This window comes from Bos javanicus, chromosome 10, assembly GCF_032452875.1.
Source record: "Bos javanicus breed banteng chromosome 10, ARS-OSU_banteng_1.0, whole genome shotgun sequence".
In the NCBI taxonomy this organism is placed as follows: Eukaryota; Metazoa; Chordata; class Mammalia; order Artiodactyla; family Bovidae; genus Bos; species Bos javanicus.
The window spans coordinates 87,411,269-87,433,437 of NC_083877.1; the positions used below are offsets into that span (position 1 = coordinate 87,411,269).

Below are 22,169 nucleotides of genomic sequence, written 5' to 3' on the forward strand. Positions count from 1 at the left end.
AAGTCAATGAAATACAGTGTTGCCACTCCTTGAGGACAGAAACCTGTCCACCTTGGACACCAATCCATCCTGGGGGCTAGAACGGTATCTGGCACACCATGGATATTCAAGAAATAGTTGAAATGAATGAAGGAGGGAGAGGGTGAGTGGATGAACGGATGAGATGGCAGGGGAGTGGTTAGCTGTCACAACACCCCATTTGAGCTGCCACAGCAAGGAATCATGCATCATCGCTCCCCTGAACATAGGCACTGCCATGCTGTCTGGTAGCTGCCAACTGAGGCTCCTGGGGCTCTGCCCCTGGCCGGCACCCTTCTCTGCTGCCAGCTTCCATATTCGTCTTTCTTGCTGTACCATGGTATGAAGTATGACCTCACTCACACTTGGAAATGTCTATCTTACGGCCTTTGTCCCTGGAGAGGCAGCTGTGACACCAAGGTCTCAAGGGAGAGACACTGCCCAGCATGGGTCACGAGCACAGCTCTGGGTCACTCTGCTGGGCCAGCAGGTAGAGAGCCTTACACATGTGGCAGTTCCTATGGCATCTCGGTGTGCGTGTGGGAATGAGACAGAGAGAATGCTGGAGCTGGTTGGCAGCTCCCAGAAGAGAGGCTGGTTAGTTCTAACAGTTGGTTCTAGTAGCGCCTGAATAAGGAACCCCTTTGTCTGAAAAGGGACTTTCTCGGTGGAAGTTGCAGCATGCAGAGAAGCACACAAATGCATGATTAAATGGTGGATGGGTGGATGCATGATGGATGAATGATGGGAAGGGGAGAGGGAGCAAGACAGGCTTGCTTGCTGTGGGACAGAACCTATTAGAGACTGAATGGAAACTGTCTCCTCATTACCAAAAGAGTGCTAGTAGCAACTGCTAGTGGTACTTACTGAGCACTTTCCCCGGGGTATAGTTCTAGGCTCTTTTCTGTGTTAACTCACTAATCCTCAGGACTACCCTATGAGATACACAGGATAATTATCACCATCCCCATTTTACAGATGAATAAACTGAGGCTCAGAGAGATTAAATTACGTGTGAGAGACAGAACTGGAATTCAAACTCAGGCAATCCAGCTCCAACCACTAAGGTCTATGGCCCAACACCACGGCACCTCTAGGATTAAATGTCATCTGAAAACTGCCGAATTTGTTCAGTGAGAGTAGGTGGGATATTTATGCCGTATCACTGCGTATTATGGGGTGAAAATAAAAACAGACTCGAGAAGAGTTTAGATTCCTGGATGTCAGATCTCCAATAGCAATTGAAAGGAAGATCGCTCAAGGTGTGTTTGGGGGCATCTTTTGAAATTATGAGCTGTCCTTCCTCCAGACACATCTGTTTGTGGTGTCAGAGGCCAGAGTTTAGCCAGATGGGCTAAAGTGAGAGCCATCAGGTATTTTGGGGCCCTGCATGAAGGCACTCCCCTGAGAGGACCGGGGTGAGGACTGAAGTTTTGAATTGGTCTGCCCAGAGGGGGACCCTCTGTCTAATCTGCACACAGCTACAAGAAGAGCCAGTGGCTGTCCACTGTGGGCTGGAACTCTGCCAGGGGACCCGGCCCTCCCGCTGTGCCGGGGCAGCCCCTCAGTGCCCAGCAGTCTCCTCCTGCTTTGGCGAAGCTTCTCTCTTCTCATGATGATGGATGCAGCCTGGGACATCATGGATAAAAACCCCGATTGAAGGGCACTAATTACCCATCATTATTTTCCGTGCCGTAATTTGTGTGGAACGAGATTTCAATCAGTTGTCTGGGATCAGCCTGGTTTTGACTAATCTTTCTAACGACAAGATGCTTAATTACAGATTTTTGCCTGAGCTGCAGCATACAGAGGGATAGGCGGGCTCTTACTGAAGCCAGTTTGCAATCGGGTCATTTTGTTGTCTTAAGTCCCAGTCTTAAGGGAAGAGAGAGAAAGAGAGCATGAGGAAAGCATTCCTAAGGAGACCAGACAAAAATCAAACCAGCACAGGACCGGTGGTGCAGTAGTGGACGTGGTGATGGAGGGTGACAGGTGGGTGGGGTCACCCTGTTCCCCTGCACAGGTCACCTCTCCCCGCTGTGTCTCCAGGCAGCCCCCAGCCAGCCCGGCTCTCTAGTAAGTGTCTTTAAGTGAGTCACAACTTCTGGGGTCTTCAGCTCCTCCTCTGAAGGTCACCAGGTCAGGCAGGAGAATCTCTGAGTATTTATCATGCGCTGATTCCCGCTGTGCTGGTGTCTGTCCAGGAAAATGGGTCCAGCGTTGAAAGATATGCCTTGCGAGATTTCATGAGAGATAAAAATACTATGTATTGAAATGGGTGTTTCAGACTACTGCAGGAGAAGGTCAGTTTGAATTAAAGAAATATATAAGTGTAAGGGGAAAAAGCATATATATATATATGAATGGACTGAAGAATGGACTCAGATGCATGAAATTGGATTAATTAGAAGCCTTGGTTCATGATACTTCCTTCCTCCTCACCCTCCGCCCCTCCCTTCCTTCCGCCTTCCCTCCTTTCTTCCCTCCCTCTCATGTGATAAGTCCTCATGAATCCATGTCCCAACAGGAATGCTGGGGACCTTGTCAATTACTCACATTTAGCCACGTGGTCCTCCTCATCTTATCCCTCCAATAAAGGCTCATTGTGCATTCTCTAACATTATTTGTAAAGGAAGTTTAGCGCTGTTATTTTCAAGTGCCTGGCGGGCTGATTCATAACAAATAAAGCCTTGCTGGAGGATCTGAGGGTCTGCTTTAATGAACAGCTCAGTGGCTTCTGGTTAGCAAATTAATTATGGGAATGTACATAAGAGTCTCTCAAGTGTTCAGAAGCTATTTTTCTTCTGTAGAGTGGATTCCCGTTTCAGGCTTATTTATCCTCTTAATTTTCCTAACCCACTACTTTTCTCTCCTGGTAAATGGCAAGTTCCTTGTGGAATTATCCTCAGTTCTAGACTTGGTTAAGGGAAGAGCTTTGCTGGGGCTCACCCCAGGCTGCAGCCAGCTGCTGGATTTTCTGGGAGGGGTTTCCTGGGAGAATCACAAGACAGACACCGTCCACTGAGAGCGTGCTGGGCCCCAGCATGTTCATTTTGCCTACATTATTGTTGTTGTTCAGTCGCTCAGTCGCGTCTGGCTCTTTGTGACCCCATGGACTGCAGCACGCCCAGCTATGCTGTGCTTCGCTATCTCCCAGAGTTGGCTCAAACGCACGTCCACTGAGTTGGTGATGCCATCCAACCATCTCATCTTCTGTCGCCCCCTCCTCCTCTGGCCCTCAATCTAGGCCCTGCTCACCCAGAACAGCCCTATGAAGGAGGTGCTGTGATGGGGCCATTTTACAGATGAGGAACCTTGAGGCCCAGAGAGGTTGACCTGTTTACTCAAAGTCAACAGCTACTATGACTGGCTCACATCAGAGCAATGGCTTGTAACCATTAAGTGACTTGGGGGCTTGTTTCTGCTCTTATAGGGCAGCCTGGCACAGAGCCAAAAGCTGATTCTGAGGGTAGCCCCTCTATGTGTGACCCCAATTCTGGCGTGTGGTGGCTGGACTCTACTCTGCAGAGGACAGAGAGCCAGGCCCTAGGCTCATCAGGCTGGCCCATCCCTCTTCCCTCCAGGAGGCTTCTTTCCTCCAGAAGCTTCTTCTGCCGGCCCACCAGCAAGTGGCCCTGAAGGGGGTAGACCCCTGGGATTCCAGCTTAAAAAACTGATGATCGCTTTCTTGTTGATTCCCTGGAGTTTCTGTTCCTCTAGGGTTAGGGTTAGGTTCATGACAGAAGAGCTGAATGGTTTGGGTTTCTTTCAGAACTTCCAAGATGCTGTTGGTCTCTGTACTAGGAAAACCTCCAACCCACTTTGCTGTCCAGCAAAGTGATTATCTGGCAGAGGCAGAGAGTAAGCTCAGGCATCCCAGGAGGTCAGGTCCCTCTGGGGTAAGGGCCCCACATTGGACGCGAACAGGGGCAGGCCTGGGTTGGCACTGGGGGGCCATTTTAATCAGATGGTGGTGACATTGAGGCCCAGGGCAGCTCTAACTGTGTTCCTGATACGAGCTGAATTAGAGGGAAGAGAATGCCTCCGGGAACTTAGACCACTGACTATTGCTCTTTCAAAGGCAGCTCAGATGGGGCAGTGGGCCCCTCCCGTAAAGTCAATAGTCATCGACCAGTTGGGAACTGGGCCCCAGCCAACCACAGATGGTGTACTCCACATGACCCTCTCCTCCCCAGGGTGCAAGTGTCGACACCTCCACCTCATCCCCACGCTACGTTCTTCCTGCATCCCGTCCTGGCCACTCGCCCCATGGCCACATCCTACTGAGCCTTGGCATCCTGGCTCCAATCTCTGAGATCTTCCCTGACCCAGCCTCCCATCCTTCCAGCTGTCCGGGTTCTTCTTCCTTCTGTACTTTAGCCTCCACCCACTGGAAACTCCACCTACTCACCCTCTGGCCTTCCGTCTTCTCCCAATTCTGTGCTTTCTGACATCGTTCCATCTCGGAACGACACCCTCAGCTTCCGGGCCCTTTGCCTTCCCCCTTCCCTCCAATAGCCAAGTCAGTGATTCTTAACTAGGGGCAATTTGTCCCCCAGGGACCATCTGGCCGTGCCTGGAGGTTTGGGTTGTTGTCTCTGGGGGTGGGGGTGCTACTGGCTTCCAGAGGCAAGGATGCTGCTGACCGACCTGCGGTGCACAGGCTGGCCCCCAGTGAGGAATGACCAGCCCCAAATGTCACTAATGCCTGAGCTGAGAAACGCAGGTCGAAGCTTCCCGTGTTGCTGCCTTGCAGGCTGAGTTAAGGGGCCTGGTAAGCCTCTATGCTCCTGATTTCTGTTCTCTCCTCCTCCTGCAGTTGCTGTTAAAAACTTTCTTCCTTTCGCTAGATCTCTGGACCTCACCTCCCATTCCATGGAATGAGGAAAGGCTGCCTGGGGGATGAGAGAGACCACCTTCAAACTTCCCCTCTGCACAGCCAACCTTCCCTCCCCCTTGTACTGCGTCGGCTCAGTTCTCTTCCGGGGCATCCAGATTCCTTGAGGACTTCAACCGGGTCCCCTGACCACCTGTGTTATTCCTGTAGGTTTCCAACTTAACTCCTCTGAGAATCACAGCTGCGGTGCTAAAAACAAACCAACATACAGAACCAAAAATGTAGACTTCTGGACCCCACCCACAGGGATGAATGTTCAAAATATGACTGGGCTTCCCAGGTGGCTCAGTGGTAAAAAAAAAAAAAAAAATCTGCCTGCCAATTCAGGAGACATAGATTCAATCACTGGGTCAGGAAGATGCCCAGAAGAAGGAAATGGTAACCCACCCCAGTATTCTTCGCTGGGAAATCCCATGGACAGAGGAGCCTGGAGGGCTACAGCTCATGGCATCGCAAAAGAGTCGGACACGGCTTATCGACTAAGCAAAAACATGGGGTCAGTCCAGGAAGCTACCTGTTCAACCAGCACCTTGGCTGACTCTGATGAAGGCTGGACCAGAATTTGAGAAAAGCTGATACTCATCTTTGGTCATCTCAACCTCTCCATCTTGATTTGCTCTTTACCATTAGCATGTAACATAGACTCACCATAGAATTCATTGTCTCCTCTGGGGAGACATGGGGAGTGGTGGATAATTATATTGGGTCAGTAGGTGGGATCAGGGTCGCTTCAGGCAAACTGGAAAGTAATTTTTAAATTTCTTAAGTTCCTTACATTCTTGACACACCTCCCCCTCATCAAAGAAGCAGATAAATTACCGCCAGTAACAACAAAAACATTCCTTCTCTGCCTCCACCACCCCTGAGTTCAAGTGGACGGTGTTGTGTAAAGGTGTGCAAGGAAGCCCCTACCCCTACCCTCTCCTCTGCCCGGGCTTCCAGAAAGATTGTCTGCCTCCCGGGCCTTTTGCAGCTCTGGCCTGTGTGGCTCCTACCACCGCGCCCCCCCCCCCCCGCCCCCCACCCATGCCAGGACACTGCTCTGGGGACGTCACCAGCCACATCCTGACTGCTCACTGAAGGGGACACGTGCACTCCTGACTTCCCCTGACTTTGCGGCTGCACGTACCTGCCGCCACCCCCTTCTCGAGGGCTGTCTTCACTGCACGTCCACAACTCACTCTCTCTTCTCAGCTCCTCTGGCCACTACTTCTTGGCCCTTTTCTTTCCCTTTGTCTTTACGTTTTGCTTTTGAATTAAAGAGAGGTTAAGGATAGGTGGGGGGAGGGGCAGGTTTCCTGGAGGGAAAAAGAATGCAAATACAAATGAAAGAGCGAATGACTGAAACCGGACCGGAGAGGCAGCGGGGGAGCCCCTATTAGTGCAGTTTCCCACCCACCCCCGGGCTTGCTGGCGCTCTGCACACATGTGTTTGTTTAGTGTCTGTCCTGGTGGGAGGATGAGCTTCTTGACATCATGAGCTGCGCTGGGCATGTCCTCCTATCTGGTCAGCCTTTGGCACCCTGGTGCCCGGAGTACATGTTGAAGCTCCTTGGCATAGACATTCTGCTGCTGCTACTGCTGCTAAGTCGCTTCAGTCGTGTCTGACTCTGCACGACCCCACAGACGGCAGCCCACCAGGCTCCCCCATCCCTGGGATTCTCCAGGCAAGAACACTGGAGTGGGTTGCCATTTCCTTCTCAAATGCATGAAAGTGAAAAGTGAAAGGGAATTCGCTCAGTCGTGTCCGACTCTTAGCGACCCCATGGACTGCAGCCCACCAGTCTCCTCCTGGGGCCAAAATAAGGGTCACCGAAAGGAGAAGCCTGCAGGAATGAAATCATCAGACTCTCAGCTGGAGCCCAGGCTCTAAATTAGTGGCTGGATTTCTGTCCCAACTCTGAGGTGAGGGGCAAGTTTGCTTCCTTCTCAGTCCTAGAGTCACTTGGCCAGGGCCTGGAGGCGGTGGCCTGGACAGGGTGCATCTTGGCTGTTCAGCCCACTAAAGACTGCTTTGTGCCTGTGCCCCTTGAAGCCTTCAAGGAGAGGGCTAGGAGGGAAAACCAAGGCTTAGGGCATGAAACCGCTGCCTGGCCTGGGTGTCCATCAGGGCTGGCTGAGCCGTGGGGTTGGGGAAGACACTTGGAAAATTGTTCACTGGACGTGGCTGTAGAGCTCTCCAACTGCTTCCCTTGGGCACGAGCTTCTTGTACACCCGAGAGACAGACCTGAAGTGGGTGGTATATAAAATGTGCTCACTAAGTAGCAGTTGCAATAATTTCTGTTGACTTCAAATGTGTCTTCCAAAACCTCTGGGGCACTCGTAAGCCTGAGGGAGGAGGGCTTGGGTCTGGGAGCTGACTTGTCCTGCAGTGTTCGTCACAGCAGGCCTGGGATGTTTCTGGGAACGGCAGGGCCCTAACGCTTGCCCCTTGGGAAAAAAGCCGTGACAAACCTAGACAGCATGTTAAAAAGCAGAGACATCGCTTTGCCAACAAAGGTCCCTATAGTTAAAGCTGTGGTTTTTCCAGTAGTCACGTACGGATGTGAGAGTTGGATCATAAAGCTGAGTGCCGAAGAATTGATGCTTTTGAACTGTGGTGCTGGAGAGGACTCTTGAGAGTCCCTTGGACTGCAAGGAGATCCAACTAGTCCATCCTAAAGGAGATCAGTCCTGAATATTCATTGGAAGGACTGATGGTGAAGCCGAAACTCCAGTACTTTGGCCACCTGATCCAAAGAACTGACTCACTGGAAAAGACCCTGATGCTGGGAAAGATTGAGGGCAGGAGAAGAAGGGGGTGACAGAGGATAAGATGGTTAGAGGGCATCACCAACTCAGTGGACATGCGTTTGAGCCAACTCTGGGAGATAGCGAAGCACAGCATAGCCGGGCGTGCTGCAGTCCATGGGGTCGCAAAGTCAGACATGACTTAGCCTCTGAACAACAAAGCAGCAGTGGGAGGGGATTATAAAGGTAAGAGCACCTAGTCCACTCTCCCTGCAGGCCCAGCGCAAGGGCATCATAGGGGGTGAACCCACAGGCACCTCTGTGCCTGCTCAGGCCGATGGGGTTTCCTGAGGACACGCCAGGGACCTGCTGATAGATGGACGGGAGGCAGGTGACCATGTGGAGCCTGGGGACATGACAGGGCACCAGTCAGAGGTGTAAGGGAACCTGGAGCTAGCGGAAGAAGTGTCTCAGAAGACTCAGGAATATTCAGTTTGAAACCAGAGAGACCTGAGAGCCTCTATCTTCAAACACTACATTCCAGTAGATAATAAACTTCTTGACAGTAGGAGCCTTTTAGGGATCTTTTATCCTTATCAGAGAGAGCTCCCAGCTTCTGATTAGAACTGTCTGCGGGGCAATGCCTCCGGACACGTTCAAGTGTAGACGGATGGAACAGCCCTCTGGGAGGGGCAGTGACTATGAGATCATTGGTGGGACCGGGAACAAGGGAGGCCCCTCCCCATTGTGACTGCCTTGGGTGTTGTGGCTAAGTGTGGCCAAGGTTGTGTTGTGAGGGTGGGCTTTGTGGGTGTGATAGGAGAGCCCTTCCCCACTCGGGGACCAATGCTTTCTTCAGTGAGCTGCTCAGAAAACAGGGGGCTCCCTCTGAGCATCACTGGAGATAGGACTCCAGCACTGGCACTCCCAGCTCCTCCAGCACTGGGACCCTCCCTCCCTCCCAGCCGGGACATCTTCCCATGAACGGGGCTGTACTCCCACCCTCTCCAGCCCCCTTCATTCTCCAGGACCTTTCCTTCTTAACTTCCACCTGCTGCTCAGGCATCTGCCGTGGCCTCCTCTGTACCTCCACCAGGTGAGGCCAGGACATGGACAGATGGACAGCTGGACCCTGACCCAGCCTCCTGACTCCAGGGCCTGCCTGGCCCAGAGCTCTTGAGTGTGGGCTGTGGCTGGGCTTCCCTGAGTGCACTTCCCTGCCCTTCACTCTTCTCGCTCACATGGGAGAGAAGCCCCTCCCCTGGTCCTGGGGGTCATACTTCGCCTGCCTTCCCACCCACCCATCGTGGTTCTGGGAGGAGGGATTTTCCTTATGGGAAATGTTTTATGACCCTTTGTGGTGATCCTGCCTTGCTGTTCTTGCTCCTTTGACTCTCCAGTGAGGCAGGGGCGCTTAGAGGTGGAAACTTACGGTTAAGAATCAGCGAGGTGATGCTCAGAGTTGGGGTTGGAGGGCTCCCTCGTGTTGCATGATGGAGGCACAGTCTCTTGAGGGGGAGGCCAACCTCTTCTGGGGCGATAGAGGGGAATGAGAGAGGGGGCCTTGGGGCCACCCTCCAGATATGCCCCGGTGCAGAGGGGGTCCCCAGGGGGCAGCCAATTTGGCTGATGCCTTAGCCACAAGCCCTGCCTCTTGCCCTGGTCAGGTGACGTGGCACCTCTGGTCCCAGTCTCAGTGATGGTGGCCTTCGGGGGAAGCTCCGAGGCTGGGTTACCTGCTGCCCCAGGGTCGGGGTGGGGATGGGGAGTGGATCAGGTGAACTGGGTCATCGGATCTGGTTCTGAGGGTGTCTGGTCCGAGAGCTGTTGCCTTCGGACTTCAAATCTATTACTGTTGCGTGGGAAGCTTGGCCAGATATTTTGGCTGAAGGTTACCACGTTTTTCACCCTTTAGACTAGCAGTTTGCAGAGGGGTGGGGTGCCTCATCTGAAGTTGATCAAACAGAGTTTTCATTTTGAGGACTCAGAAAGTTCTGGGGGGTAATGCCAGAAACTCACTGTGGCCTGTGCCGTTTTTTCCTTTTCCCCCCAGCCCAATTGACCTCTCCCCCACCCCCGCCAGCATTTTATCTCACCAATACCTAGCATAAGGCCCCTCCCAGCCACCCCACCCACCCGGTGCCCGGAGCCCAGAGCTAATTCCTGGGGACGTCACACGCACCGCACCCTCTCCGAGCTGACTCCTGCTCTCTCTGTCCCCAGGCTGCTGAACAGGATGTCCGCAGACGACCGGCACCTGGGCTCCAGCTGCGGCTCCTTCATCAAGACCGAGCCGTCCAGCCCGTCCTCGGGGATTGATGCCCTCAGCCACCACAGCCCCAGCGGCTCGTCGGACGCCAGCGGCGGTTTCGGTCTAGCCCTGGGCGCCCACGCCAACGGTCTGGACTCGCCGCCCATGTTCGCGGGCGCCGGGCTGGGAGGCACCCCGTGCCGCAAGGGCTACGAGGACTGTGCCGGAGGCCTCATGGAGGACTCGGCCATCAAGTGCGAGTACATGCTCAACGCCATCCCCAAGCGCCTGTGCCTCGTGTGCGGGGACATCGCCTCCGGCTACCACTACGGCGTGGCCTCCTGCGAGGCCTGCAAGGCTTTCTTCAAGAGGACCATCCAAGGTACGGGGCCGCCGGCCGGGCCGGGGAGGGGTGGGGGTGCGGCCCGGCAGGGAGCCAGTGATCCCCCAGAGCCAGCTGCCGGCGCAGGTCTGGGCGCCTCTGAATGCCAGGTTCTGGAGACTCTCCTTTCGGTCTCCCCAGGGCTTCTCATCCTGGGATTCTGGATGTGGGCTCTAACTAGCAGGCTGTTGTTGAAATGGCATTCCGCCCCTTAGGGGACCCCGGAAGATCTGCACAAATGCCTAGGTGTGCCTAGGATGGGAAACACTGTCTAATGTGGGACCCTAAAGAGCTGATTTTAGGGGGGAAAATGTTAGCAGCCCTATTTGCCCTGCAATTCCAGACCTCTTGAACTGTAATGGGTCTCTCGTTTTGTTCCCTGGTGGCTCAGACGGTAAAGCATCTGCCTACAGTGCAGGAGACCTGGGTTCAATCCCTGGGTTGGGAAGATCATCTGGAGAAGGAAATGACAACCCACTCCATTATTCTGGCCTGGAAAATCCCACAGATGGAGGAGCCTGGTAGGCTACAGTCCATGGGGTTGCAAAGAGTCAGACTCAGCTGAGTAACTTCACTTTCACTTTGTAATTGCGCAAGTGGACTGTGACTACCCTCTTCATCTTTAAAGAGTCAGGGAAGAGCAAGGGGATCTCCCCCTGCCGCCCACCCCCCCACTGCACCCTGACCACTCATCCTGTCCCATCCCGGAGTGGCCCATCTTTGAGGGCTTTTCACAAAGTGTGTGCGTATCGGCTGAGTCATGTTCCGAAGGCCATGGGGTGGCTGCCTCTCTCAATGGGTGGGAAAGAGCCCTCCAGGTCTGAGAAGTGAGTCCTAGGTAAATAGGGGATAATGATGGCTGCGCATGGTAACCAAGATTCTTACTACAGTAGGTCACAGGTAGAGCCCTTGCTTCATGCATCCCACTGACTATCTGTGAGTTCCTACTAAGTGCCAGCCTGACGCTAGGATAGACCAAAAGCCCTGCTCGTGGAGGTCACTGAGATGAGCAGATGCTGTCCCCTGGGGACAGAGACTGCAGACCAGACTAGAGAAAACTCAGGGGTGCTTTCCTGTCCCTGCCCTGCCTGGCGGTCCGGGGGTATCCTCCCTTGCCCTCCTCCCCTATTTCTCTTTTAGAAGAGGCAAGCTGAGCTTCCATGGATGATTCTTGGCTTGTTCAGTCAACAAGTATTTGCTTAAATTTCTTGTGAGAAGTTATTTATTAAACTAATTAAGGGTCCTAGGATGTTTCCAGTTTAACGTGTTAGTTGAAACGGTGTGTTGACCTGTCCAACTGCTGGGTGGGCTTCTGGGTCGCACAGCTCCATCCCTTACCTTACTGCTCAGTGCCCTTGGGGGCTGCCTCAGTTTCTCTGCTTTAGTTTGTTCCCAGGAAAGGTGAGATGGTGTCATGGCTACCTCACATAGAGCTGTTAAAAAGAGGCTTAATTATATACTATATATATATATATAATGCATTGTATGTATTATATATATAAAATACATTATATATGATGCATTATATATATATAAAGCACATATGTAAGTAATGCATTTTATATATATGTGTGTGTGTATATATATATATATAGAGAGAGAGAGAGAGAGAGCACTTATGTTTTGGCCTGGCACTTAGTAAGTACTAAATAAATGTCTGCAGTTATTATTTTCACTTTCCTAGTATCCCTTAAGACACTATTACTTAGACAACAGACATAATCTGTTTTATCTTACAAAGCAGGTTTTTGTAATCTCATTAATTTAAAGAGTACAATTATTATTTTAACTTAACAGGATTTTAAACCATTTTAGCTATAGATAAATTTCTTTATTAAATGGACCCTTTAAAAATATAAGCATGGCAAATATGCAAATAGTACATAGGAATTTTTTACTGTTTTATTCCAACAGTAAAAAAGTAAGTTTTCCTAGAACCCCAGGCCCCCAGTTCCCTGTACCTTTCCCAGAAGGAGCATGGTACCAACTTCTCTCAGCAAATACTGACGGAACCCTTTTCTGTCCGGCACTGCGCTAGCCTTCAGCACCGTGAATGGATGTATGCTGGTCCCTGCTAGCTTCACATCCCCCAGTCTGGGAAGAGGCCCTGGAATTTCTAGATGTGAAAAGCACTATATGCAGTTCTAAGTCTCAGCCAGGCTTGAAAACCCCCAGTTCAATATCCAATTAATATCATTGGATATTGGAAGGATAAACATGAGATGTTTAAAACAATTTAAGCCACTGAAAGAGCAGTGTTTTTCTTCTAAAATTGGGATGTAATCTTGGTAAGATTGCCACTATTTTAGACTCCTGAAGGTCAGTTTTTGAAAAATTGTCTTTTAAGAGACAATTACATTTTCTTCTCTCCTTATTCCTTAATGTGCTGGAGAATTCTGGATCAAATTTTCTGAAAGCAGAGGCTGGTGTCGACTCAAGAATCCTGCTACACCCTCGACAGCAACCTGGGTGTTAAGAACATTCTCAGCAAGGGCCCACAGGAAGGATTTGTAAACAGTCTTCATTATTTGCTCCCACGAATAGGATAACGATCTTTTCCTAGAAGCCCAAAGACAAACAGAGCATTTAGTGCCATCGGAACTGGCCTGCTCTTGTCCCTTTTCTTAGTCACAGGAAGAGTTATTCATTTTCAACCAGAAAGACATATATGTTTGGAACAGGGACTGTCCATCTAAAGCTGATGGATTGCTCTGGCTATTTCATCAATTCTTTGATTTTGTTCTAACAAAGATTTTGATTTTGTTGTTTCTGAGCATAACAGTTGTAGGAAATTTAGAGATATGGGGAAAATATAAAGAGGAAACAAATTACCTACAATTGGACAACCCCAGAGATGAGCTTAGAACCAAGAGAGCATTAATTTAGTCCCTGCGCTGAGTTAGGGGCTTCCCTGGTGGCTCAGAGGGATAAAGAGTCTGCCTGCAATGTGGAAGACCTGGGTTCAATCCCTGGGTTGGGAAGATCCCCTGGAGAAGGAAATGGCAACCCACTCCAGTATTCTTGCCTGGAGAAGCCCCAGGGACAGAGGAGCCAGGTGAGCTACAGTCCATAGGGTCACAAAGAGCTGGACACAACTGAGCGACTTGACTTTTCTTTACTTTCCTGAGTAAGGAGCTTCAGGGAGAGACACAGAGTACCTGCCCTCTAGATGCCGGAATCAAAGGTTTAGAGCAGGCGAGGCTACAGGCATTGCCTTAGGCTGCCAGCCCAGGGCATAGTCTCCTAAGCACCTCCCTAGTTAAGGAGGATGTTCAGGCCATTTTGAACAGGGCCTTTAGTCACATGCAATAATAATCCATTTACAAAGTAAATGCCAGGACAGGTCTGAAAATCATGCTAGCTCACAGCCTCCCTTCCCTCTTTAGGTTCCTTCCATCTGCTCCATTCAGTGGTTACACTGAATTTGGACAATAGAAGAAATTTATGGGAACCAAGGAGTCACAAGAGACTTAGGGAGAAAGCCCTCAGAATCCCATTCCCTGCCTACAAATATTTACTGAGCGCTCACTGCTTACTGGGCTCTCAGTACTCTGCGCCGTGCTGGGGCTGCCTCTTTGGGGATGGGGGAGGTGGGCAAAGTGCAGTTTGCAGGCAGCTTTCTGCTTTTGTGAATCGAGCCGTCTTAGAACAGGGCCACACCTGTTTGTTTACATATTGTCTCTGTGTTGGTGCTTTGGTAGAGTAGTAGTCAGACCTTCAGGCCACAAAGCATAAAGGATTTACATTTTTCTGACTTTTTGCGGCAGGGTGGGGGGGGCGGTGGGGGGGACTTACAACCCCCTGCACTTTGGCATTAGGTCCCTCATAGGTCTTCTGCTCTGTGAACTTGATGGTTAGGCAGAATCTGGTTGGACAGATCAATTTTTCCTTGAGTGTGCTGGCATCCCCAGGCTTATCCATCAAGTCCCTGAATTTGGACAATATGAGTCGGCCTGTGAGAGATGGAGCCCCTTTCTGTGGCTGGCCCACAGAGGTTTCTGGGCTGTGGTACTGACCCACAGTAGTGAAAACCTTTGTCATGAGTACTGCAGTGGTGAGGGGCCCTTTTGAGGGACCACCCAGGCGTCCATGCTAAGCTGTACCTCCAAACCCTGACCCTCTCAGCAAGGACCCTGCTTTCTGTTCCGCTGATTGCCCCTCCGTGTGCTCCTGCGAAGCTTCTGCACGCGGATGATACTTCCTACACTGTACCGTCACTGCTGTTGGTCATCTGCTTCCCCGGCATCTCCTGAGGCATTACATTTATCTCGATTTTTCCGCCGAGCCCCATGCCGTTCCACAGTACCTGGCCTGTAGGAAGTTCTCAATGTGTCTGAGTAGAAGGCGATCCCTGAAGTGATCTCTCATTTTCCCAATGAGGGCAAACCAAAGACACTTGGCTAATGTGTGTATGTAAGCCTTTAGGATCTAGATAAAATAGTCACGTTTACTTATAAGCATGCTTGTTTGTTATGCTTGCATATTTTCAGTCACATTCTGTAAGACCATGTATTCTTTTTTGAAAAACCTTTTCCTTTTCAAAAGGCAGGGTTTACCCAAAGTTTCGCATGACTCTTTGATGAAAGTGTCTTTGCCTTCTCCAGAGCCACTTTCTGAGTCGAGTTGCTCAGCGTGGTGTTTCAGAGCACACTTCCTTCCACCTCTGTTCCACACACTCCATCTCTGTTATGGGAGATTTTGTGAGCCTGGATATGCTTCCGTCTCTCAAGTTTCTATTTGGAGCCCTAAGTACATTTCCTAGATCATTAGGATAGTTCTTTTTCAGTTGTGTCAGTTTAAAAAAATTGAAATATGGTTAATTTACGATGTTGTGTTAGTTTCAAGTGTACAGCAAAATGATTCAGTTAAACACATGTATTCTTTTTCAGATTCTTCCCCATTGCTAACTGCAAAGTCACTTCAGTCGTGTCCAACTCTGTGCGACCCCATAGACGGCAGCCCACCAGGCTCCCCGTTCCTGGGATTCTCCAGGCAAGACCACTGGAGTGGGTTGCCATTTCCTTCTCCAATGCATGAAAGTGAAAAGTGAAAGTGAAGTCGCTCAGTCATGTCCGACTCTTAGCGACCCCATGGACTGCAGCCTACTAGGCTCCTCCATCCATGGGATTTTCCAGGCAAGAGTGCTGGAGTGGGGGCCGTTGCCTTCTCCTCTGCCCCATTATAGGTGATTATATTAAGCATAGTTCCCTGTGCTAGGTAGTAAGTCTGTCGTTTACATATTTTATATAGTTAGGGCTTCCCAGCTGGTACTAGTGGTAAAGAACCCACCTGCCAATGCCGGAGACGTAAGAGATGCAGGTTCAATCCCTGGGTTGGGAAGATCCCCTGGAGGAGGGCTCAGCAACCTACTCCAGTTTTCTTGCCTGGAGAATCCCACAGACAGAGGAGCCTGGCTGGCTACAGTCCATGGGGTCTCTCAGAGTTGGACATGACTGAAGTGACTTAGCATGCAAAAAAGTAGTTGGGTCAATTTATAATTACGGTTTCCACAACATATCAGGTACTTACTGCTTTTCACTCTCAGTGTTTGCTATTGTGACTCCTATTCCTGGGAACAACTAAATTTGTTTTAAATTTCTTCCTGCCTTTGTTACTGATTTAGTCGGGTGACAGGCCTTGATTGGGGTCTTCTTGGGGCAATGGGTCTCCTCAAATTGCTGTTGTTCAGTATGAAGTGACTGACACAGCACCTCTGATATGAGAGACACCTCACAAAGACCCAGATATAAAGCAGCTTGCTATTTTCTAAAGAGCAATGTTTGAGGGGACCTGCTGCCTTACATCGAAGCTTGTGAAGCAGTTGTTTGGTTCTTTCGTGAAACTTTACAGAGTCCCAACCTTTGTGCCAGGAGCTGAAAACAAAGCCATGGGCCCTACTCTGTGGACTTGTATTCTAGGTAAGGGTAAGCAAGACAGTAAATATCAGATCAGATCAGATCAGTCGCTCAGTCGTGTCCGACTCTTTGCGACCCCATGAATTGCAGCACGCCAGGCCTCCCTGTCCATCACCAACTCCCAGAGTTCACTCAGACTCACGTCCATCGAGTCAGTGATGCCATTCAGCCATCTCATCCTCTGGCGTCCCCTTCTCCTCTTGCCCCCAATCCCTCCCAGCATCAGAGTCTTTTCCAATGAGTCAACTCTTCGAATGAGGTGGCCAAAGTACTGGAGTTTCAGCTTTAGCATCATTCCTTCCAAAGAAATCCCAGGGCTGATCTCCTTCAGAATGGACTGGCTGGATCTCCTTGCAGTCCAAGGGACTCTCAAGAGTCTTCTCCAACACCACAGTTCAAAAGCATCCATTCTTCTGCGCTCAGCCTTCTTCACAGTCCAACTCTCACATCCATACATGACCACAGGAAAAACCATAGCCTTGACCAGACGGACCTTTGTTGGCAAAGTAATGTCTCTGCTTTTGAATATGCTATCTAGGTTGGTCATAACTTTCCTTCCAAGGAGTAAGCGTCTTTTAATTTCATGGCTGCAGTCACCATCTGTAGGGATTTTGGAGCCCAGAAAAATAAAGTCTGACACTGTTTCCGCTGTTTCCCCATCAATTTCCCATGAAGTGATGGGACCAGATGCCATGATCTTCGTTTTCTGAATGTTGAGCTTTAAGCCAACTTTTTCACTCACCACTTTCACTTTCATCAAGAGGCTTTTGAGTTCCTCTTCACTTTCTGCCATAAGGGTGGTGTCATCTGCATCTCTGAGGTTATTGATATTTCTCCCAGCAATCTTGATTCCAGCTTGTGTTTCTTCCAGTCCAGCGTTTCTCATGATGTACTCTGCATAGAAGTTAAATAAACAGGGTGACAATATACAGCCTTGACGAACTCCTTTTCCTATTTGGAACCAGTCTGTTGTTCCATGTCCAGTTCTAACTGTTGCTTCCTGACCTGCATACAAATTTCTCAAGAGGCAGATCAGGTGGTCTGGTATTCCCATCTCTTTCAGAATTTTCCACAGTTTATTGTGATCCACACAGTCAAAGGCTTTGGCATAGTCAATAAAGCAGAAATAGATGTTTTTCTGGAACTCTCTTGCTTTTTCCATGATCCAGCGGATGTTGGCAATTTGATCTCTGGTTCCTCTGCCTTTTCTAAAACCAGCTTGAACATCAGGAAGTTCACGGTTCACATATTGCTGAAGCCTGGCTTGGAGAATTTTGAGCATTATTACAGACCCAGACAAGCGCCGTGGACTATACAGTCCGTGGAATTCTCCAGGCCAGAATACTGAAGTGGGTTGCTATTTCCTTCTCCAGGGGATCTTCCCAACCCAGGGATCGAACCCAGGTCTCCTGCATTGCAGGCAGATTCTTTACCAGCTGAGCTACTCGGGAAGCCCAAGGTGGCTGAGAGAGGGGGCCTAATTTAGTCTGAGGATTAGGTAAGGCCACGTTCAGAAGGTGACTGAATCCTGGAGCCAGCATTCCAGGCAGAGGAACCAGCAGGCTTGTTTCAGGACCAGGAGGAGGGCCACTGTGGCTGTTGTGAGTGAGTGAGAGCAAAGCAGAAGAAGAGGCTGAGAGGCTGACACAGTTCTGCGCCCTGGTGAGAGTCGCATTTGAATTTCCTTCTAGATGGAATGGAAGCCGTTGACAACACACGCTGCTCGGCCATGAGGGCTATGCGGAGGGTACGACCACCCTGTCCCCTCCCTGCGTTCCCAGGGCACGTGGCCAACTTTGCAGGTCACCAGGAGGCCCCTGGAGCAGCTCCTTAAGATGGGGAGGAACAAGAAAGAGGCCCTGGAACCAAGCTTCCTCTGTTCACCTGGGGCCCAGATTGCAAGCCTGGAAGGAAACTCCCCGAGGAGACTGGGCGGGGCGGGGGCGGGGGGTGATTGATGTGTTATCCTGCCTTGGACGGCAGCCAGGCCTTTTGTCCTGGAGAAGGAGGCCTGCGATCCCAGGGGAAAGAGACTATGACAAGGATGCAGAGAAAAAGCCAGGAGTAAGTAGGAGCTGGGAGTGGGGTGCTGTCCCAGCCCAGCCCTGACACTCGCCAGCCAGCAGCTGACCTTGAGCAGGGCCTGGGGTGCTCTGGACAATTTCCTCATGTGCACAAAAAGAATCAATTAAACCCACAAAAATGTTACTATCTTCAAGGCACTGAGGGAGGGAGAGGAAGAACTATCACAGATCCTTTTTTCAGAGGCATAGCCAGGGTGAAAGTCAGGTGAGACACAGGTTGAAAGTCAGCCACGCAGAGCAGGGAGGACTTCCCAGAGGAAGGGGCAGCTAAGCAGGAGTGAGGAGTGAAAGTGCTTGGCAGAAAGAACAGCAAAACAGGCCCACAGGAGTTGAGTGCCCTCTGCTCAGGAAGTGAGTAGGTAAGGGGCTGAAACAGAGCATCAGACTGGATGTCAAAGGGCTTCACAAGCCCTTTGATGGGAGGGCTTCAAGGAAGTGAAGGAAGTGAAAGTGAAATCGCTCAGTCGTTTCCTACTCTTTGCGAACCCCATGAACCAGGCTCCTCCGTCCATGGGATTCTCCAGGCAAGAATACTGGAGTAGGTTGCCATTTCCTTCTCCAGGGAATATTCCCGATCCAGGGATCGAACCCAGATCTCCCACATTGCAGGCAGACGCTTTAACCTCTGAGCCAGGAGGCAGAAACAGAGGAATACTTTGGCATGAGCTGCTTCAGATGGTTTAGACTCCCAACTTTATAATTTCTTAGTGGTGTCAACTTGGACAAGTTATTGAGTTTCTTTGGGCCTTAATTTTCTTGTCAATAAAATGGGATTGATGGGGCTAATAAATACCTCCTGCTTCTAGGATATTCTTGTAGAAATTAAACGAGGCAGGCAAGTACAGTGTGTACCTTAGCTGTCTGGTATATGACAGCTTAGTGCCTGGTATTAAATAAATAGGATTTGTTCTTCGTTATTTATATTTGGCAATGAGAAGCCATTGAAGGTTTCTGAGCAGGGAGTTAATCACATCTCCTTTTAGAAAGGTAATTCTGGCAATGAATTGGGAGCGTTTAAGGTCAGGCAAACCAGATAAGAGGTGATTTTAATGGTCCAGTTAGGAGATCTAGTTAACAGCCTACTTAGTTGTTGCTTAGTCATTCGGTTGTGTCTGACTCTTTTGCGACCTCCATGGACATAGCCCACCAGGCTCCTCTGCCCATAGGATTTCCCAAGCAAGAATATACTGGAGTGGGTTGCCATTTCCTTCTCCAGAGGATCTTCCCAACCCAGAGATTGAACCTGCATCTCCTGCATTGGCAGGTGGATTCTTTACCACTGAGCCGCTTGGGAAGCCCTCCCGCCATATAACATCTCTGAATCGGGCCGATTACTGTCTGCTACGTGATAACTGTATGGGTTGTCACTGCCTTCACAAACGCCTTAAAAACTTGCAGAAAGGGGCCAGTGACCTGGAATGAAAGCCCCGAGACAACAAGGGACACTTGAAAAGCACAGCATCATCAGCTCCTTTGTTAGCAGAGATGACAGTTCCATGGAAAAACATGAAAATAATGACTTTGGTCAAAAATGATTCATTCGGGAGAGTCACACTGAGAATTTTAGCAATATCTTCAATTTACTTTTCTTATCTTTTCCCTTTCATGTATGCACAAGAATGCTATATGATTAAATCTGAACCTAAATCTCAGAAAGCTCTCAGAAAATGCTAGTGGCAAGGAAGCTCAGCCAAACTTTGATTGGCAGATGTTTTCTCTCTCTTTCTTGGTGGTATATAAAATAATGGTGCAGTCTTACTGTTGAAAGCATCTTAGATTCTATGCAATAAAAACAGAAGCGGTCAGAGACCTTGCAAGAGTCCCTGCAGAGAAGGGAGATGAAATCTAACAGAGGAGTGGGTTTTAAGAGGTGTGATGGGCGTCTGCTGCTTCAGGAAGGACCAGGAAGGGAGGGCCCGGGGAGGGGATTGCATTTGGCAACTGGGAGGTCACCCTTGAATTCTAGGTTTCTCTGCATGGGGGCTCTTGCTTTAAATTCATTTGATTAACAGGTATTTCAGGTGGCCGGCACTGTACTTGAGATACAGAATTAAAAGACCTACCTGTCTCTATCTCCAGTAAGCACATGGTTCGGAAGGGAGGACAGCTTGCAAAATCCTGAGGATGAAACATTAAGCTGTTGCTTTCAGTTGGGAGTGGGGTGGGGAGGGGAGTGATGGGTGAGGCCTGTTGGGGGCGAACAGGAAGGGGCATATAAACCTGCCTGGGACAGAAAACAAGAGGGTCTCACCACAAAAGGCCCTGGGAGTGCAGAGGCTCCAAGGATGTGGAAGACTTTACCAGGAGGGGTTTCAGCTGGAGGGAGGTATGAAACAGCTCAGAGGCTCCGTGTGGTCTCCTGGAGCCGAAAGACTGGGGCTTAGGTGGAAGCAAAGTCAGAGTGGACTGGTCAGAGGTAGCCAGACCATAAAGTGCCTCATGCGCTTTTCCCTGGAGGTTATATTTTATCTTTACAATTAATTTTGCACTTAATTTTAATTAATTTTACAATTAGTGTTAAATTCATTTTTAACTTTTATCCAGATAATGAGTGCACATAGTTTAAAAAGACTCAAAGCATAACTCATAATGAAAAATAACAGTCCCTGACCCTACCTCTCTCCCCTTCCCCTGTAATCTGAAGTTAGTCGTTTAAGAAAATCTTTCTTCCAGCCCTTTATCTTCTTAGTTACTAGTTTGACTTTACAGCTCTACTTACTGACTTAGCAATTTCACATTTTCTCTTTACCTCTGTTATGGAGGATGAAGAGTTAGTTCCGATTATACAAACCCTCCCAACACACATACGTTTCCCCATCTCCCCGTTGTCTGAATATGGTTATATCACACTTTTCGGTTAATCTATTTGCCTACTGCCTATTCCTCCTGGATGTTCCCTTGTCTTTTCTCCCGGTTGGACCCTCTCTTCTCCAGATCGTAGCTCTTCCTCTTTTCGGCCCTTCCCTTTTGGGGGGTGGAGGAGGGGGCTCATGCTAGAAGGCACAGCACAGGGGAAATTGTTGACATCCTGGAAGTGCAGAAATGCCTTGACTCAATCCTTCAACCCGTATATTAGATGCTAGTTGAAACTAGTTTCTCCCCAGAATTTGGACACCACTGCTGCTTTGCCTTCTAACTTCTGGTGCTGTTGTCAAGTTTGATTCATTCGCTTAGAAAGTGTATATTGAGCCTCACTCTTTGCCAGGTATGGTTCTAGGTGTTTGAAAATAGCAGTAAACAGAGCTGACAATAACCAACCTAAATAAACAAAGGTGATGAGTGCTGAGTAGAAAAAAAGAGTGGGGAACGTGCACGTGAGTTTTGTGCATTTGTGTATGCACAGAGAGTTTTCCCCCTTGTGGTTTGAGATATGATGGCCCATCTTACTCTTGATCCTTTGTATTTGACTTGTTTTTACTCTCTCACTGAAAGTTTTTAGGATCTTTTTTTTTGTCTTTCAAGACAAAAAAAAAATCTATATTGAGTGTATAGGCCTTTTGTAATAATATTTTTATTATAATTTTTTGTTTTGAGGTACTTGTAGATTCCCATGCAGTTGTAAGAAATAATACAGAGAGATCCTGTGTCTATCCAGTTTCTTCCAGTGGTAACATCTTACATAACTGTATGTACCGTACGTAACTGTTTGTAGCTGTATGACATAACATATATGGGTTATATAACATAACTATATATATTTACTGGCAAGATATCACAACCAGGAAACTGGCATTGACAAACATCAACCATATGCAGGTTTTACAAGTTGTACTTCCTAGTGTGTGTATGTTCATGTGGGTTCTATGGAGTTTTATCACTGCAGATTTTTGTGAGCACCAACTCAGTCAAGACACAAAAGAGTTCCATTACACAGGGTTCCTGGCACCACCC

At 49.4% G+C, this 22,169-nt stretch overlaps 1 protein-coding gene across 3 annotated transcripts in view; it reads left to right on the forward strand.

Moving 5' to 3' along the window:
- Positions 1 to 22,169, forward strand: part of ESRRB (estrogen related receptor beta) — a 186,454-nt gene that overhangs the window by 118,768 nt on the left and 45,517 nt on the right. For 2 of the 3 annotated variants that reach the window (XM_061429546.1, XM_061429545.1), the window contains exon 2: positions 9,870 to 10,279. In XM_061429546.1, coding sequence (XP_061285530.1) covers positions 9,870 to 10,279 — 410 coding nt within the window. Of the gene's footprint in view, positions 1 to 8,288; positions 8,743 to 9,869; positions 10,280 to 22,169 lie in introns of those variants that run through there. The other variant, XM_061429544.1, reaches the window with a different exon arrangement.